This window comes from Carassius carassius, chromosome 1 (assembly GCF_963082965.1).
Source record: "Carassius carassius chromosome 1, fCarCar2.1, whole genome shotgun sequence".
Classification (NCBI taxonomy): domain Eukaryota; kingdom Metazoa; phylum Chordata; class Actinopteri; order Cypriniformes; family Cyprinidae; genus Carassius; species Carassius carassius.
The window spans coordinates 16,363,343-16,384,370 of record NC_081755.1 but is presented as its reverse complement, the minus strand read 5'-3'; the positions used below and the strand labels follow the sequence as shown (position 1 = coordinate 16,384,370).

Sequence of the window (21,028 nt, the reverse complement as noted above, 5' to 3'; positions counted from 1 at the left end):
ATACAGTGATAAGTTTATTTAGCTCTTCCTGTCCTATATTTGTAAAGCACTGCAGTTTTTCTTTTGGGTGCGATGGATGAAACTGAAGTGTTAGACGCTGTAGAATCTACATTCGCTGTTGTATTTCTAATGTTATCTATTTTATCAGTGAAGAAATTCATGAAGTCATTACTATTAACCCCTTACCAGTCACCCCCCATTTTTGGCATGGAGACAGAAATGACATGACCCAAAATAAAAATGTTTCTGCTCATGATTCTTTCTGACTAGATACATTATCAACATTTGTCCACAAAGCTGACACTTCAAAGTTTATTGTTCAGGAATCAGAATCACTCAGACTGTTATGATAATAGAGATATATAAGCTCAAACATAAAAACAGAAATAAGAATATTAAAAACATATTTTTTTAAATGTATTTAAAAAATTGTTGATGTAGGATATGAGTTTAGAAACACAGTGTAGCTAAAGCCACAAGTCTACCAAAGTAACTAATCTGTAAACCTGTGAATTTTATGAAATATTGAATATGAAGGCCATGTCATGTGTTTTTAGAGAAGGATAATCTGATTGATTTATGGCACTTGTCATCTCTGTAAGATCTCACATGTCACACAAACCACACTCCTGTGTGCTTTATCTGTGTTTTTGTCTCTGCAAACTCACCCATTCGTGATTATATTGTTCTCACCAAACTAGTCTTTCACACCTCCGCCTGGTATGACACATTATCTGCATTATTCTTTTATCATTATTCTTTTGCTTTTATTCCACCTTTGTTGTGGTATTTTTAAGCTTTACAATCCACTAAGCTGCTATCTCACTTCAGTCTCAGTATGTATTTAGCCCTTATTTATCAAAGTCTTACTATAAAAAATACAACAAAACATTTTCTTACGACCTTACGTGAATTATTGTGAATGCATTATGAATTAGAAATGCACCTGATATTAGTAGCATTAGAGCTAACGTTAGCATCAAGCTACATCAGACAATTTATTGAATTATTAGTACACTTTTACTCAAAACTCACTTTAAACCCCGATCGAGTGTTTGTAATAACTTCCTTTAGCGATGAGGGGTGGAATTTGTTCATTTACTGTTGTAAAAATATGCTATTTATAGCCTTTTACATCGCTGCACAAGTTAGCATTTCAGATGTACATTTTCAATTTTTTTTTATAAAGAACGCCCCAGAAAGTGAAAGTGAAACAATAATAAACTGGGGCCGTCGCAATGCTAAATGTTTGGTGTTAAACGTTGGTGAAATATTTGAATCAGGTGGCGTCTGGTTATTTGTTAATTTAGCCACTGTGCTAAATAAAAACCTTAGATTGTTTTGGTTATTTTCTATGAGTTTGTGTATATGCTCTGCCCTAGCAGTTTTTAGGGCCTGTCTATAGCTGGACATACTGTTTTTCCATGCAATTCTAAAAACTTCCAAGTTAGTTTTTCTCCATTTGCGTTCAAGACTACGAGTTACTTTCTTGAGAGAGTGAGTATTACTGTTAAACCATGGCACAGTACGTTTTTCTCTAACCTTTTTAAATTTGATGGGGGCAACAGCTTCTAATGTATAAGAGTAAATAGTGCCCATGTTGTCACTCATTTTGTCTAATTAATATTAGTATTTAGTATGTGTATTTTTGGGTACAAATATAAGAGATAGATTTGGCAGGTTATTTGTGAATCTGTCTTTGGTGGCTGGAACAATAGTTCTGCCCAGACGGTAACGCTGAGACATATAGTAAATATCAGTGATACGCAGCATGCACGATACAAGGAAATGGTCTGTAACATCATCGCTTTGAGGTACGATATCTATACCAGTAAGATTGATTCCATGCAATATAATTAAATCCAGTGTATGATTAAAACGATGGGCCCGGTGACATTTTGCTTTTCTCCATCTTTACTATGGGAAACAGCCAAAGTGTGTATGCTATAATAAGGTCTCTATAAAAAGCTAAGTAAAAGGCGCAGACAAGCCAAACAAAAAAAGATATTAGAATCTAAGTTTAAGGATGCTATGAGATTATATATTAAAAAACCAGCCCATCGTAAGATAAAGGAAATTTCAGCCCTTCGATCTCTTTTAGATTCTCTTTTAACAAAACAAGCAATTTGTTTTGCTAAACAAAAAATATACGAGCATGGGGATTATGCATTTAGCAGATGCTTTTATCCAAAGCGACTTACAGTCAGTGATGTGCTAGTTCCTAAGAAATAGTAACTAGTTGAAGTTACTAGTTACTTTATTCAAAAAGTAACTCAATTACTTTGTTGATTACTTACACCAAAAAGTAATGCATTACTGTTAAAAGTAACATTTTAGTTACTTTTTAAAAGAATGTTCTTTAATGTTCCTATTAATGCCCTTTTATGCATTATGGTCTATACAAACACAAAACTGACTTAAACAGAAAGTAATTTTTAAACACTATTTTGATTAAGTCAGACCAGCACAAACTGAATATTGTATATCACAAAGATATCTGAAATAATTAACAAAAACTAAAGTGGCTTCTGCATCATAAAAGCTGTTGTGTTGAACCCTTAAAAATGTTTCTTTCACAGCTTAAGTATGAAAACTATCAACAATGTACAACATAACACAAATTTTTTTTAAATAAATAAATGAAAGCAATCATTCAGAATCAATTTCGAGAAACTCAGCACCAAAAAAAATATATTATTGACAACCATAAATTATATGCAATAAAAAGAAAACATAAAAAATATAAATGTTGTTTAAAAATGAAGTCTATGTTATCATGCTAACGAGCTGCCTGAAAAGTCGGCGACTCCACAGTAGACACAGGCTGCATGTTTTTAACAATGTTTCACCTGTAGGAGAAAAACATACAATCCGTGGCAACGGTATTGCAACCAGTCCCCTCAGTTTATAAACCGTGCTCACAAATTCTCAAACCGTTCCATCGGTTAAACAAATTTTCAATCCATGCGCTCAGACAATTGAAACCGTACCCACAAATTCATTATCCGTGCGCACGCTTTCGCTATCCCATATCCTTGGATTTGTAAACTCACGGCTTTGTGGCTCCTCCCCCACCGGCAGATTAATTTGTTTATTAAACATTATTTTTTCATAGTATCATATGAGACGATCAGCTTTTTAGCGTTTATTTTACATTAATCACCAATAGGATAAGACACCGCCATCTGTGTTTTATAGCCTAAAATAAAAGCTAAAAAGAAGAAAAAAATAGGTAAAAAGCGATAAAAAACTAATTATGTGCCGGTTATGTTGTCATTTCTTTTCCACCTGAATGTGATGTTATAATAGGCCTAATTATTTAATAATAATATTAACAGTGAAGCATGCATCTAACTCTGTTTGGAGCTTAGTATAATAAAATCAACAAAATAAGTCTTAATGTTAAGAAAAAATATTACACAAAAATTTACAAACTGTAAAAGGTTATTTAAAAATAAGGAATTCATGAATTAATTTATGACAAACATTTTTACTGTCTTAAGTGCACTCATTGATTAAGCCTATAAATTAATAATAATAATAAAAATAACTATTATTTGTATCATTACTAATATTATTATACAGTTTATGCATAAGACACTTTTATCCAAAACGACTTACAAAAGAGGAACAAATTACTTCAGAGTCAGTCACAATGCCAGGTTTATTTTATAATAATAATCAAGGGCTAAGATTATCACAAATTAAACAAAATTTTGATGCACATCTTTCTTATTAAATCGTTGTATTCCACCTCTTACTACACTTGAAAGAGAATCACTTAAGACAGTTTGCGGTTAACCTATTCCACATAATAATATTCATTAAAACTGTATGTTAACACGTAGGAGCTTGCTGCATGAATCCGTGAGTACAGTTTAATAATCCGAGGGAACGGATTGCGAAAGCGTGCACACGGATAATGAATTCGTGGGTACAGATTCTAAAACCGAGGGTACGGTTTACAAAATCTGAGCGCACGGATTGAAAATTTGTGGGCACAGTTTTTTAATCCGTGGGCACGATTTGTTAAACCGAGGGAACAGTTTATGAATTTGTGAGTACGGTTTATGAACTGACAGGACGGATTGCAAAACCGTCGACACGGAATGATTTTTTTTCTCCTATAGGTGACGTGCGGGGCTCCGTACATTCGAACCAGAAAGGCACTGCTCACATTTGACTAAAAGGTTTTTGTCTTTTTGTTCAACTAAAGTGAAATAATGAGCATATTTCCAATTTGAGAAACTTGTGTTGCTCTCGCCTTGACTCACCATGACTGCCGCACATACTTGAATAAACGGAAACACGCCCACAGTGCGTCTTCCTGTTTACAGTGGTTGGCATCGACCAATCCTACAATGCGTCACTGCTGCAAACAGGTTAGGCTGTAGGCTACAGTTCAGCCAAAATTAATTAATAAACAAAAAGGTAATGGACAATGCACCATGTGGTAATGGAAACAGAGTTAATTTATTTAAAAAGTAATGGGTTACAGTATTAGTTACTGTCAAAAGTAACTGCGTTACAGTAACGCATTACTAATAACGCGTTACTGCCCAACACTGATTACAGTGCATTAAGGGGATAAAGTGGGGAAATATTTTGCATTCTGAACAAAGAAAAAATCTGACTCCCGGACTATCCTGTCCATTGTGGATAGTAGCAGTAAAAGATTTCTAGACAGCTTATCTATTAATAATACGTTTAAAGAATGGTTTGGGAATTCCTATAAATCAGAATTAGAAGGGGATTTAACACACGCCACAGAGCTTTTCTTCTCCACCCTCAAACTATCCAGTTTATCAGAGGATCAGATCTCTTCCCTTAATGCTCCCATATCTAAAAAGGAAGTTCTAGAAGCCATAAAGAGTTTGCAAATCTGGGAAAGCACCTGGCCCAGATGGGCTTAGTACTGAATATTACAAAGAATTTAGAGATTTATTTGTTGACACCTTACTAAATATTCTCAATGACTCGCCAATGATTTGCCATGATTCATGAGAGAGGTGAATACCCTTCATTTTGAAAAAAGGTAAGCAAGTGGAGGACTGTTCGTCATACTGACCTGTTTCGCTGCTTAATGTAGAGCTGAAGATTCTTTCTAAAATATTAGCAAAACGGTTAGAATGACTTCTCCTCGCTCTAATAAAGGATGACCAAACAGGTTCTATTGTAGGATGCAACTGTCAGTAACATGCAGCGCCTGTTGAATGTGATACAGTTTGCTAGGCAGCAGTCAGTGGATGGTCTTGTGATTTCTCTAGATGTGGAAAATGCAATTGATCGCATCGGAAGGCCCTGCTTATTTCATACATTACATAAATTTTGTCTTGGTGAGCACTTTATTAAGTGGATCAAGTTATTGTATAATGAACGTCTTAGTGCCGTACTGACTAATGGATGGCGCTCCTCTACACTCACCTAAAGGATTATTAGGAACACCATACTAATACTGTGTTTGACTCCCTTTCGCCTTCAGAATTGCCTTAATTTTACGTGGCATTGATTCAACAAGGTGCTGAAAGCATTCTTTAGAAATGTTGGCCCATATTGATAGGATAGCCTCTTGCAGTTGATGTAGATTTGTGGAATGCACATCCAGGGCACAAAGCTCCCGTTCCACCACATCACAAAGATGCTCTTTTGGTTTGAGATCTGGTGACTTTGGGGGCCATTTTAGTACAGTGAACTCATTGTCATGTTCAAGAAATCAATTTGAAATGATTCGAGCTTTGAGACATGGTGCATTATCCTGCTGGAAGTAGCCATCAGAGGATGAGTACATGGTGGTCATAAAGGGATGGTCATGGTCAGAAACAACGCTCAGGTAGGCCGTGGCATTGAAACGATGCCCAATTGGCACTAAGGGGCCTAAAGTGTGCCAAGAAAATGTCCCCCACACCATTACACCACCACCACCAGCCTGCACAGTGGTAACAAGGCATGATGGATCCATGTTCTCATTCTGTTTACGCCAAATTCTGACTCTACCATCTGAATGTCTCAACATAAATCAAGACTCATCAGACCAGGCAACATTTTTCCAGTCTTCAACTGTCCAATGTAGCCTCTTTTCCTATTTGTAGTGAAGATGAGTGGTACCCGGTGGGGTCTTCTGCTGTTGTAGTTCATCCGCCTCAAGGTTGTGCGTGTTGTGGCATCACAAATGCTTTGCTGCATTCATCGGTTGTAATGAGAGGTTATTTCAGTCAAAGTTGCTCTTCTATCAGCTTGAATCAGTCGGCCCATTCTCCTCTGACCTCTAGCATCAACAAGGCATTTTCGCCCACAGGGCTGCCGCATACTAGATGCTTTTCCCTTTTCACATCATTCTTTGTAAACCCTAGAAATGGTTGTGTGTGAAAATCCCAGTAACTGAGCAGATTGTGAAATACTCAGACCGACCCGTCTGGCACAAACAACCATACCACGCTCAAAATTTCTTAAATCACCTTTCTTTCCCATTCTGACATTCAGTTTGGAGTTCAGGAGATCTTGACCAGGACCACACCCCTAAATGCATTGAAGCAACTGCCATGTGATTGGTTGATTGGATAATTGCATTAATGAGAAATTGAACAGGTGTAAGATTAATAAGGGAATTAAGATCAATATAACTCAAAGGGGATTGAATTACAGTGAATAAGAACTGAATTAGTATGCAAATTATTCAGAATTAATATTTAACACTTTATCAACTATTCGTCCACCAATAAGTTGAGGTTAGGGTATTTTATCAATTCTGGACAAAATATTATCCCGTGCCCTACGGTAATAATATCATGAAATTATGACTGATTATGAGCAAGGTAACAGAATCTACAGTTTAAGGCAGTAACGTGTAAGCACACAGCACAAGACACTGGTATGTAAAATCAAACAAGGCTTTATTGAACTACTCTAATACACACAAACTAAACTAACGAAAACACACACACATTCATGAGACTTTGGATGCATTTCCTTCTCTAACGAAGTTGCTGGAGAGGGATTCTCTGGCGCTGATTGGCTGGCAGTCGGTCGATGATGCGTTCAGAGGGACAGCAATCGGATTGCGGGTTGCTATGCAATGGAGTTTCTCTGAGAGGGTTTTCTCGGACGAAGTTCAATAAAGGATCTTATGGAAGAGTTGATGAGTTTTGATGCCTTTATGGTATCGAACGAAAAACTTCGATACTATGAGTATCGAAAAAAAATTTATCTTTCGGTGCCAAATTTCGGTTCCAAAAGCCAAGCGGACGGATTTGTTTTGTTTTGTTTTTTTTTGCCAATCGGCTGTGTCTGTGTGAGCTTGTAGCATACGTGCATGTGAGGACCTAAATTCGCCGTGATTGGCTGTCCACCACCACGTGATATGATGGGGAGGATTTCTGAAGATACTCGCAGTCACACAACACAAGTGTAGTTGTTTTTTCTCAAAACGTTTCCGTTTTAAAATGCCAAAGAGGTCTAAAGTTTATAAAAGTGAATGCCGAGTCAGCAAAGTGCAACATATGCGATAAAAGTATTGCAACCAAAGCCGGCAATACCACCAATTTAATGAAGCATTTGTTTGGATGAGTGTTTTGCCCTCCCTCCCTCCCTGTTTAGTTTGGTCTACTCCATAGATACAGACGGTTGGTCTGGGAACGCCCCCGGGAAAGCCCGTCACGTGATGTGAATTTAGCCCGTGGGGAAAACATTGCCTTGGCGCCAATTGAAATACACGGGACAATCATGCCGAAGAGTTGCTGTGTCGTTTTCTGTACCTCCAATAAACTAACAAATTATGAATTGAAGTTCTACATCTTTCCTAATAAACATACAGAACTAGAAAGGATGACAAAATGGCTACAAGCAATAAGTTGTGAGAATGATTAAGGGAAGTTGTGGAATCCCAAGACTAATGTGTATGTGTGCAGTCGCCATTTCATCACAGGCAGGCAACGTTAACATTGTGTTCATTATTAACGTTATCAAAACTGTGTAAGGTTGTTTCAGAAAGTGGCAGGCATATATAATTAGCCTTATCATTCTACCTGAAGCAAAACTATGTAACATTAGCCTAGTGTCGAACCTAAACTCGCATGAAAACGCATCTGCTAAGAGGTGTAGTCTACATGGTACGCCGTATACCCACTAGAAAAGGCCAAGGATTTCCGTATACCCACTTAAAAAAGCATGAAGATACGTAACAACTAGGTTTTGTGTCTGAACTTTTACACTTTCATTCATAAATTCACCCCCTCTGTGTTTGCGAAGCGATTGAATCGCGGAATCCAGTCACAAATGGAACTGGCTATATAAAGCAGAACGTCACGTTGGCTATTTGGCTATTTTTGCTATTTTTGAATGAATACATCTACAATAGGGCTGTAAAATGAATCAAATATCGATATGGGCTAATGTGCATTTTTGTCATTCAAATGCACGTGATGTTCGCTGTGTTTTCCCCCACGCCGACTCCGCCCTCACCACGCCCCCAACTATGACTAGATGCCGACTGTATGTATTGCGTATCTTGAAACACGCCCTCTTTCACATCGTCTAAAAATCAGAGAGAGAGAGACAGATTTATCTGGTACAGCGAATTTCTCTGAGCAGCAGGCCACTGTATACGTTCACTTAAAACATAACCGACTGTGTTTACGAGGATACTTGCAGAGAAAATTATTTTGATATAATTGTGTGTGTATGTGTTCAGTCAGAAGTTACGATATGCAAAAGATGAATTCATTCTCAGTACGCGCATTGTCTGAAATGCTGCTCGCAGCGCGTGCTTTGAACGAGTGCGCGCAAGCTCGGAACGAGCGCGAATTGTTTCAAACGCTTGAATCAGCAAGATTTAGAAACAAGTGCAAACGATCAGCTACGATCCGTTTCACCCCTTCAAGCGAGTGAACAACGTGAATCAAGTTAGGAATTTTACATCACTATTCTTGATAGCCCATCGGACTGGAAAACACAATAGCCACAATAGCGTGGGGCTTACGATTTTGCGAGCCCTGCACATCCAGATCTATTTTCAACGGAGGATCAGTTCCCCTATTGGTTAAAATCCCCAAACTGTTTACTTAAATATTAAATTAATAAATGACATCAAAACAGGGGCGTTTGCGTTATGATGTGGTGGGCTGCTGTGGGCCAGAAAGTCCAGGGCCACTTTTTGGTCCCAGTCCGCCCCTGAATGGCACACCCCTATCCAAAAAGCACAACCAGTTGTATTAATAATGTTATCCTGAGTGTGAAGTATTAGCAGAATTTGTTTGAATTAAGGTGAAAAATAAAAGTTTTGTGTTTAATCTATTTGTGTTGATGTTGAAATGGATTTTAAAACATATGGTATCGAAAAAAGTATCGTTAGGAACCAGTATCGAAACGGAGGTATCGAAATTGGCACCGGATCGAAAGATTTTGAACAATACCCAGCCCTAGTTTTGAGTGAGCTCTTGGTTGTTTGAAGAGTACATGCTGGACGATGGAAAGGTCAGCACAAAACATAGGCAAGAGCCCAAGTCACTGCAAGCAGGGCAAAGATCTGAGGCAAAAAGCTTGTCATTGGGTTATAAGCGTGTCCATCTGACGCTTTAATAAGCAAACTTAATAGTTTAAATATGGTGCATCCTACTTCTAGAAATCATTTACCCATCAAGTAGGTACCGAAATACATATACTTCCCATAGTTGAGGTGGAAGTAAACAATGATTTAGCCGTGATAAGTGTTTAACACACAAAATTAACTTGAATAATATAAAGCATGCATAATACAGAGAATACACATGTATGAGGCAACTTCTGGTGATTAGTTCCTATAACTGAAGTAGAAAACCCTACGAATAGGCTTTAATGAAAGTTAAACACACATAAATAATTCCACAGGTTAAAACATAAATGATACTTAAAATATATGTATGGTAAAAACTGGTAATTAATTTAGCTTATTGGAAGCAATTTTGAGACCGTTGTTTGTATTAAACCACAAGTGGGTTAAATTTCAATGTGGAGACAAAGTCTCTGGAATTTACAGCTGCAGCAAGGAGGTCTTCCCTGGCTTAAGGTTTTTGGTTAAGGTTTTTGGTGATCCTGGGCCAAAGGAATGCCTTAGCATCCTTCCTGGTTCCTGATAAGGCTGGGGATTTATGCATTGGGGTCACCACAGGGGTTCTTGGTCATTTGGTCTTAAGTGTGGGGAACAAAGAGAAATCTTTTCCTGCTGTCCTGGCATCACTGGTATGAGATTAAGTCAAGTCACCTTTATTTATATAGCGCTTTCAACAAAATACATTGTGTCAAAGCAACTGAACAACATACATTAGGAAAACAGTGTGTCAATTAGGCAAAATGATAGTTAAAGGCAGTTCATCATTGAATTCAGTGATGTCATCTCTGTTCCGTTTAAACAGTGTCCGTGCATTTTATTTGCAATCAAGTCAACGATATCGCTGTAGATGAAGTGACCCCAACTAAGCAAGCCAGAGGTGACAGCAGCAAAGAACCGAAACTCCATCGTTGTCAGAATGGAGAAAAAAACCTTGGGAGAAACCAGGCTCAGTTGGGGGGCCAGTTCTCCTCTTACCAGACGAAACCAGTAGTTCAATTCCAGGCTGCAGCAAAGTCAGATTGTGCAGAAGAATCATCTGTTTCCTGTGGTCTTGTCCTGGTGGTCCTCTGAGACAAGGTCTTTACAGGGGATCTGTATCTTGGGCTCTAGTTGTCCTGGTCTCCGCTGTCTTTCAGGGCTGTAGAGGTCCTGATAGGTGCTGATCCACCATCTGGTCTGGATATGTACTGGATCCGGGTGACTGCAGTGACCCTCTGATCTGGATACAGACTGGATCTGGTGGCTACGGTGGCCTTTGGAATAAGAGAGAAACAGACTAATAGTAGCGTAGATACCATTCTTCTAATAATGTAGCAAGTACATTGGGTGCTATGGGAAGTGTTCCCGGTTCCGGTTTACCCAATTAATGCAGCCTAAAAATCCTTTAACGGATTTGGATATTAAAAGCATATTAGTATGTAGGGGTGCTCCGATCACGATCGTTAATGCGCATCTCGTCAGTAAAGCCGGTTTTCTAATCAGCGGTAAATTCCCTCAGGTGCGTGATTTCACATAAAGCAGCTGTTACTACACAGAGCCATTGTTAACTGAGAAGATGCGCAAATAAACGCTGAAAATGAAGTGGATTTGCGCATCTTCTCAGTTAACAACGGCTCTGTGTAGTAACAGCTGCTCTATGTGGAATCACGCACCTGAGGGAATTCATCTGATCTAGATGCAGACTGGATCTGGTTGGCTAAGGTGACCTCGGAATAAGAGAGAAACAGACTAATATTAGCGTATATGCCATTCTTCTAACGATGTAGCAAGTACATTGGGTGTTATGGGAAGTGTTCCCGGTTCCGGTTTACCTAATTAATGCAGCCTAAAAATCCTTTAACAGATTTGGGTATTAGAAGTGTATTAGTGTGTTATGTGTAAACCAGGTTAAAAAGATAGGTCTTTAATCTAGATTTAAACTGCAAGAGTGTGTCTTCTCCCGAACAATGTTAGTTATTCCAGGCACTAAATAGTTAAGGCGCTAAATAGGAAAAGGATCTGTTGCCCGCAGTTCATTTTGATTTTCTAGGTATTATCAAATTAAGTTTTTAGAATACAGGGGACATGGAGGACTATAATGTTACAAAGAGCTCGTTCAAAAACTGAGGTGCTAAACCATTCAGGGCTCTATAACTAATAAGCAAGATTTTAAAATCTATATGATGTTTGATAGGGAGCCAGTGTTGACAGAACCAGGCTAATATGATCATTCTTCCTGTTTATAGCAAGAACTCTAGCTGTTGCATTTTGGACTAACTGGTGTTTGTTTATTAAGCGTGCAGAACACCCAATAAATAATTAAAATAATCTAATCTTGAGGTCATAAATGCATAGATTAAAATTTTTGCATTTGACATTGAGAGCATAAGCGTTTCCACCGCTGGAACTTTACCCAGGAACTACAGTAGGTAGACATGCAAAACGCCCCTTTTACCGCTGCACGTACCACTGCTGCGGTGTCTGTAAAGTGCATTTGCAGCTTTTGACCGCTGAGTGGCGCTTTAACCACAAGTTATCAAACAAGCGCATCAAAGCACATTTTCTTAAATAGACGTCAGTTTTGCCTCCTGATGTGTTACATTTGACTGCTTCAGTACACCATAGTTAAAATATTTAAAATATTATATATATTTAATATGTAATATTAGTTTGGTACTTATGAAGTTATGTGCATTTCTTAGAATGAATTCAAGCAGGATAAATGTCAAGCCTGTGCCTGAGCCTGTGCTTATATTTTCTCTAAGCTACATGGTATTAAACCGTATTTTAGATTTGATACATTTAAAAGGTGTGCAGTATTATTTATATTATATGAATTATGTGTTATATTATTCAAAATAAATTTTGGTTTACTTTCCATAGGAGCATTAAAAGTGGTAACCTATTATTTAATATGCAAAATGTCAATATTTTCATATATTATGAAATAATATTTTCGAATATCCCACCCTCCTTGCAATCGGTGTCCAAAACCACGCTCCATAAACGCATTTATGCTTACAAACCAGAATACCAGAGACAACATTACTATAATTGGCTACATCAGCAGTGAAGTAAAGTAAAAGTAAAGTAGAAGTGAAGTAAAACCCTGCTCTGGTAGTAGGGAGCAGTGAACATGGTGTAGGGATCATATCGATCGGAACACAGTTCATGCATGTAGCTCACTTGTAACGAGTTGGTAAACTAACTCTGTTAACTAAGTGAGATATGCAAAATATGTGCATGAGGACTGGGATTGGGAACCGCTGGGCTACTCATGTGTCATTCACCAGCGAGAAAACTATTAAAATATTATATTACCAGAAAGATAGAATGGATTGTTGATGTTTCTCTGTCATTCTCGCTCTGTCTACACAGCGTGTGTGAACGCACTGATGACGTATCATTTCTGCGCAAATAGGGTGCTCAGAGGTATCCAGATACATACGTTAACAGGCAGGTAGAAAAGACATTTAAAGGGGTCATATGATGCGGTTTAAAATTTTCCTTTCTATGTTACAAGCTCTTTGTGCATAATGAAGATCTGTAAAGTTTCAAAGACTAAAGTCTCAAATACAAAGAGATATTCTTTATAAAAGTTTATGACATCTCTATGTCACATGAAGATTTGCATAGTGCCGCCCAAATGTTCACACAAAGAAAGGAGGCATAAATTTTATTCTCTCTGTTGCCTCTCTGTGTGGGTCACTCACTGTGTGGGACTTCCAACCAGCATAACAATTTTTTTTTTTGAATTCTATTGCACCTTTAAAACCTTCCTTTTAGAGAAGGCTTATATTATGTGTGTTATCCTGAGCTTTTTTTTGTATGTATTGTCATTTTATGCTCTTATTGTTTTTCTTTTTTTTTTCTTTTTTTATATTGGTTTTACAAAAAATTTACAGCACAATGTTCAGTAACTGTTGACCATCAATTTAAAAACAATAAAAAAATCCAGTATTTTATTGAAACTTTTCAACATTACTTTGAAATCAGACTTGCAATTTCCACTTTGCAGATGATAAAACAGCTCGTGATGCTGGATGAGTAAAAAAAAAAAAAAAAAACATCTGCAGGCTTACTTTGAAGTAGGTTTCTGCACCGTAACTAAAGCCAACAATATTACTTAGTGGTGTAATAGTACATTATATTATAATACTTAATTCCACGTTGCAACACACTGGAAGAAAATTGGGTGCCTACCACACCCAATTTCCCAGTTAGTCCCCTTAACATCATTCTCTGTCCTGTCTCCTTCCAGTTACACGGTAAGCCCAGGTGACCTGACGGAGCTGCACGTGATCCGTTATGAGTATGAGCGGGATGTGCTGCCGTTGGTGCTGTCCAACTGCCAATATATGATGGAGCGTGGGCAGGAAACCCTTGCGGAGTACGATCTGCCCAAAATTCAGCAGCAGATCCTCACCCGCTTTCTACAGGGCAAACCACACATCACCCTTAATGTACGTCACAGCACCACAAGAGTTGCCCATTTAGATGTGTTTTCAGGAGTTCTTCAGGATTGACAACCAGTAGAGTAGATAAATGAGCAAAATTGCATTTATTTTTGTTTTGTTTTGTGTTTTTGTCTTTTCATGTTTCAGGGTATTCCGACACTGGTGAACAGACAGGACAGAAATTATGAGATCATATTTAAAGATGTTAAGGGCAAAGTTCAACAAGTAAGTTATATTATTTATTACATTATAGATGTTTAAACATTGTATTGGTTATGTTATTGTTAGATGTAGGTCCAATGCTCAAAATGCTCTTAATGAATATTAATATTTTTTAAATGCAACTTTTAAAATTAATTGCATCCATTTAATCCACATAACAAGCCATTATATTATTGTGTATCCAAAGGAGTCGTTGCAGCCTCTGACACAGTACGACCTCGTGAAGGAGCTGCAGTCCTACAGTGACGTATGTGAGGCCCTGTCCACAGTTGAACTGGCCCTGGGTTTCCTCGCTATGACAGGGGGAGAGCCACACATGCAGCTGAGCACTTATTTGAAGGAGGTGCTACAGATGACTGACCGCATGGCCCCACATGTCTTCAAGGTTGGTCATGTGCACATTCTGCATTTATTATTTTTAATCAGTGGTGTTACAAGGATGCTATTGTCACTGGTCTAAAGGAAGCCCTGTATAGTTAGACTGGTTTAATGTCATGATAAGACTTGTTTCTCTTGGGGGTTTCAACACACATTCTTGTGTTAAAAAACTGCTAGGTGGAACAGAAGAGGCCTTTAGATATTTAAACTTTCAGGATGCCCGCGGGTTGTAAAAGTTAATAAAAGGTAGTAAATTAAATTTGCCTAAATTAAGGGCATTAAAAAGTAGTAAAAAGTAATAAACGTCATCTGACGAGATTTTTGAGCCCAATTTTTTTAGATACATTTTAAAATTGTGTTAAGTGCAGGCCTTTCTTCTAAAATTTGCGTGGATTTATTTATATGTTGAGAGTTGGACCTGAGCCATATCATGTGGGGTGTTCGTTCGCGAGCGTTGAAACAAGCTGGGTACCCGACTGGCTTGCTGCCAAACATGTTTGCGAGCTCGCTTCCATTTAGTAATTAAAACATGGGGAAATGCAAGTTTTTGGACCAATTATCGCAAAATATCAGAAGTTTTCATAATTGTTACAAAATATCCGCATAATCTGGGCTTAGAAGCGTCCCATGACATCATTGCAATGCTCATTCAGTCGAAGAAAGGCCTTGCGTTCTCATAGGACCAATTTACAAGAGCTACACTGGATAAACAAACCAAAAGCTGAACGAATCCGCTCTAATAGTTCGAGCTGCACAGACCGTTTATCTGCTCGAGCTGCAGCCGCACGCTGATCTAAGTCACACGACACCGTTATTCACAGCGCTGGGAGATACATTGAAAAAAGCAGTCGAATTCACCACAGAATCAGTAACATCTCTGTGAAATCTTGTGAGAAGCATTCAAATTCAGCGATGAATTCTGTTAAAGCTGATATCAGAATAAATGTGGAAACCAGGAAAAACAGTGTTCAAAAACACCTCCACCATTGACCATGGATTTAACAGTAAACTACAGGGACAACTTGTGGCAGAAATGGTCTAATGTTTTCGAGTGATTTTAAATGCTTCACACAACTTTTACCAGCACTTCAATTCTTTAAGTATTAACAAATTTGAAAGTTATTTTTAATGTGACGATATTTGTTAATCTTTAAAAGGTTTCCCCAATGTATAAAACTAAAAGTTTTATAATATAGGAAAGCAAACGCTTATTTAAAATAAAATAAAAAAGATATTAAATGACCACTAGTAGATGGCTGCAGAGAAGTACTTATAGGCCATTTCCACTCCCTAATATAGCCTATATATTTTTGTATTCATTAAGTTATATTTAGACATTATGAATGGCAGTAATAAAAGTACATGTTATCAGATGTAATATATTAATTACATCTGTAAGACTTCTGCTAAAGATCTGGGAATCATCTGCTGTGTACTCTGACAAAGGTCTCAGAAGCAGTTTTACATGCATTCTAATAAATATCTATTTGACATCTGACAGGAAACATCTTAGAGACATACTGCAGATGAACAAGCACTCTTAAAAATACAGCTTGCATATGTATATGCAGACATTAAATATACATCTCCGAGATGTACATGTGCGATTCAGTTTGGTAGACCTATATGCTTACATAGTTGTTTGTATTTGAACATTTTCATGCATTTGTGATCATTTTATTATTTAGCTTACTGCTGATTTTCGGTAATAGTAGCTATAATATTAGAACATTTATTTAATTAAATGGAGGTTGGAGTAGACTAACTTACCTGTTAAATATGGATATTCAGGATTAATAGCTCCAGTTTAGGCCTCAAGCAGGCAGGCCACCAGGTCCTGCTCCACCTCTCAAATTGACTAAATATTTGTCAGTGGTTCATAAACTTTTCACAGAATACCCCCTCAGAAAATATTAGGCTTTCCAAGTACCACCATTGTGACTAACATTGACATGGCTTGTGATGGGCATAGTGTTATAGACTTAGTGTAATGCTTAATCTGCAGGTTTAGCATGGCTCTGATAAAGCCAAACAAAAATTATAGGGATTTTGTTTAAATGATTTTATTTTATGTTTAATTGTATCCTGAGTACCACCAATAGTGAGCCACAGCTGGAGCACCAATGATCTAACTTTGACAGAACAGTCCTGACATATGTCACTGTCAAATGTAGCCCAACATTTGGGCCGTGTTTTCTGCGAAGCTTTGTCCAAAACTTTGGATAAAGGATCATTGTGACATCTTGATTACGCCCTCTGCTTTGCTTAAATGTATTAGCCTAATTTATTTTAATAACACCTGTGCTTACTTTAGGGCTGCACGACGTGTCTTTTAAGCATCGATATCTTGATGTACGAATCCACGATAGTCAAATCGCAGGATGTGCGATGTAGACTGTCATAGTTGATCCGTTATTCATTAACTGTACGGAACAGTTGCTCCCCGGCCCTTGACAAATTTGATTCGCAGATTAATTGCACAGCTTAACCATCATAGAGTGAAATTTTATCATTTGCATGTGTTTTTAAGTCCTGTCAGTTTAACAGGGCAGAGAGAGAGAGAGAGAGGGAGAGCATGAGAGAGAGAGAGAGCGTGTGTGAGAGAGAGAGAGAGCGACAGAGAGAGCTCGCTTGAGAGAGAGAGAAAGTGTGAGAGAGAGAGAGAGAGAGAGAGCGCGCGCGCGAGAGAGAGAGAGAGAGAGAGCCCCGGCCGCACGGTCACCGTCTTCAAACAACATGAGCGCTGTCTTGCTCTCTCTCCCTCGCGCATATTAATTAATTGACACGATGGTATCGATGTTTAAATCATTTAAAATGAGAATGTAAGTGTGCTCACCCCATTTTTGTTTATAAGAAAAAAATTTATTATATTTCATATCGCAATATATATCGCAGAAAAATACAATATCGCAATGTCATTTTTTCCCAATATCGTGCAGCACTAGCTTACTTCACGACCACCTCTTTTTTAGATTGCTCACACATCAGACTTACTGACTAATGATCTATAAAGAAGTCTCCTTCCTCTTCTGTCTTTATTTCTATTATTATCTCTGTGAGACGTTTCCAGTGTCCAGTCCAGTGGTATTAAATTCAACTTAATTTAATTCATTCAACACTGTGCTTTTTAACTTAAAAAACACAGTGTTTGTGACTCAAGATGCTAAAAATAATACCTGCTTACGAATTATCATACAAATAAAAAGAAGCACACACTGAAATATAGACTTTTTAGTCTCACTATTTCACTGCTCTGACTCTATCCCTAATCTGTTTACTGGAAATGTGTGATACTTGTATGTGATAATTGTGTGTGCAGGCATTAAGTAGGTGCAGCCTGAAACACTGTGTGGCACTGTGGCAGCTGCTCAGCTCTCTGAAATCAGAGACAATGCTACATCTGAACAGGGTGAGAAACTCAGCTCAGTAAATATAGTATTCTGTTGTGTTCTTTTAGTGAATTTGTTTGTGGTAATAACTCTGTTCATCTGCTCTTCAGGACCCATTTGTGGGCATCAGCAAAGAGTACAGAAATCCTTTGCAGGAGAAACACAAGAAGCTACTCCAAAGTTTTTTCACTAAGTCCAGCGCTGATGCCTTCCTGTTGGAAATGCATGAGTTTCTGCTTTTGGTCCTGAAGAACCCAAAAGCAACGGACACCTTTAGGCCTGGCTGGGGGTGAGACCTGATAGGAATATTACAAGCACTGCAAATTTTCTTCTAAATTTAGCTTTTTTCAAATATGCACAACCAGTTAAGTTTTTGGAGGGGTTTAACTTTTTGCTTTAGCTCATTATTTAGGCAGTTTAATAGGTAATTAAACATTTGCGAGAATTGCTTCTGTAGTAATCACTACAGTACCAGTGTTTAGTGCAATGCTGATTCTCCTGAAGCACAAGTATAAATACATTTACACAGTTTGTTAATGTAATAAGAATATTGCACATCCTTTAGCTGTACTATCCTTATGAGCTGCACTTAAACAAAAAAATAATGCTAGTTTAGTCTGATTCACAAACAAATTACAGTAGGTAGACAACCAAAATGGGTAATACGGCATGTTAAATGCAGGTCAGTCGCGTGTTAAAATCGTTCGTGTAAATACCGTCAGGTGGTGTGAAAGGACGGATTAGGAAATGAATGTAATTGTAAAATGAGATAAAAGGAGGAAGTAAAACAGCATAAAATTATGATATAACATTGTAACATCTTTAAAAAAACGAAAAAAAATTAAAGTTCTTGTCTTCCAGTTTACTTACTCAAGCCCAAAGGGCGAAGAGCCCTATTGATTTCCTTAGGATTATTTTTATTTTTTTCTATCTTTATTCTTCTCTTTTTTTTCCAAGGTTTTGGGGGCCCTTAACATGCTTAAAAAGTCTTGAAAATTGGCACACAGGTTGGCGTGGCACAGGGGCTCTACAGCGCCCCCTGGAAAACTGAGGGCCATATATCATACTTGCACGTATAGATATGAAACTCGATACACATAGATCTCATCAAACCAAACAACTTCCACACTGAATGTCATAAGCTCCGCCCAACAGGAAGTTGGCTATTTATGGTTTTGGGGAAAACACATGCTCTGGAATTTGATATACTCCTCTGAGGAACTCCACCCGTTTGCCACAAAACTCTGTAAACATGATCTCAATACATTGGGGATGCTAAATTGCAAGGATAGTTTTGATATCTCGAAAGGTTTAGCCGTGGCGAGGCAGGAAGTGTCTAATAACATCCACATACATTACCTGAGTTTGATCAAACTTCATCAGTTTGTTCGTTGTATGATATCGATTGCATTTATGTTACTATTAGGAGTCAAAGTTATAGCATCACCAACTGGCAGCAGGAAGTGTCATTTTCAAAATGCATTGAATTCAGCATCTTATTTTTACTATATTTGCTTCAAACTTAATCAGAATAATGACAAAACATGTAAATTTGTTATGGGGATCTTGATATCTAATATAGTGTTGCCATGGCAACATGGCAAACTGGAATATTCTGTTCTGGTGATTTTGAGGCAGATAACATGCTCAGAATTACATGAAACTCAAAACACATATCTGTATTAATGATAGATAGCACTCTATAGCGCCACCTTTTGTCAAAAGAGGGGCGGGTTAGTTTTAGTTACAGACACCAAACTCGGTACATATATTGTTCTTATCAAGACGGACAACTTTCTAATTCACAGTCATCAGCTATGACCAACAGGATGTCGGCTATTTTGATTTGAATGTTTTTTCGTTATTTTTTCGTTATTTGTTTGTTTTACTTGTTTTTTTGTTGTTCAACATGTTGGATGTTGTTTGTATAACTGTCTACGACAGACACACGCATCTAAGCATAGGTTCCTACATCGCGAAACGCAAATCGGACTTTGAGTTCTTGAACGCTGGCACCTTGTTTACAGACATCGCATCAGAGCCCTTTGTCTAGGCTGCATGGGCGCGACCGAGGAAACGCCACCGGAAAAGTGGGAAGAGAGCCGGCGTCTTTATCAGACTCAGACATCGTCCCCTCCTACCTCCTCTCCCAACCATTTTGCTGGCTAACGTTCAGTCACTGGACAACAAACTCTGTGAACTGCAGGCAAATATCTCATACCAATGAGAAATAAGGGACTGCTGCATTACTAGTTTCCAGACTCAGCCATCGAGCTTACGGGGTACTCTGTGCACCGCTCTGACAGAACGAAATAGCGCACAGGGAAAAGCAGAGTTGGGGGCGTTTGTTTTTTTTTATCAAAAACTCGTGGTGTGTTGAGAGGAACCTACACTCTATTAAATCCTTCAGCTCCCCTGATCTGGAATTTCAAATGCTTCTGTGTTGACTATTCTGGATACCAAGAGAATTCACAGCGGTCATAATCACAGCTGTTTACATTCCTCCTCAAGCCAACACAGACCATGCACTCAAGGAACTGTATTTGAATATAAGTGAGCAGGAAACTGCATACCCAGATCCAGCGTTTATTGTTACGGGGGACTTTAACAAAGCCAACTTCAGAACGAGAGTGCCAAAATATTTTTTTAGAGATGCATACAAATCTCTCCCCCACCCATCTTTCAGCAAATTGGATCACTCTTCCATTCTGCTGCTGCCTGCTTATAGGCAGAAAATGAAATGGGAAGCACCCGCCCTCAGGACAATTCAATGCTGGTCAGACCAATCAGACGCTATACTACAGGACTGTTTTGATCATGTGAACTGGGACATGTTCCGGGCAGCGTCTTATGCAACATAGAGGCATACTCAGAAACTGTAACGTGTTTCATCAGGAAGTGTGTAGAAGATGTAGTGCCGACAAAAACAATCCGCATCTACCCCAACCAAAAACCTTGCCTTGTCAGCGCGGACATACGCTTTTAAATACGGCAACGCTGATGATCGCAAACAAGCCAGT

General features: G+C 38.2%; 1 protein-coding gene across 1 annotated transcript in view; it reads left to right on the top strand.

The window, feature by feature from the left end:
* Nucleotides 1-21,028, top strand: part of LOC132104442 (E3 ubiquitin-protein ligase rnf213-alpha-like) — a 133,107-nt gene that overhangs the window by 100,921 nt on the left and 11,158 nt on the right. The window contains exons 65-69 of the mRNA XM_059510283.1: nt 13,824-14,025; nt 14,167-14,244; nt 14,429-14,626; nt 17,939-18,028; nt 18,119-18,297. Of these exons, the coding sequence (XP_059366266.1) occupies nt 13,824-14,025; nt 14,167-14,244; nt 14,429-14,626; nt 17,939-18,028; nt 18,119-18,297 (747 nt within the window). The remainder of the gene's footprint in view (nt 1-13,823; nt 14,026-14,166; nt 14,245-14,428; nt 14,627-17,938; nt 18,029-18,118; nt 18,298-21,028) is intronic.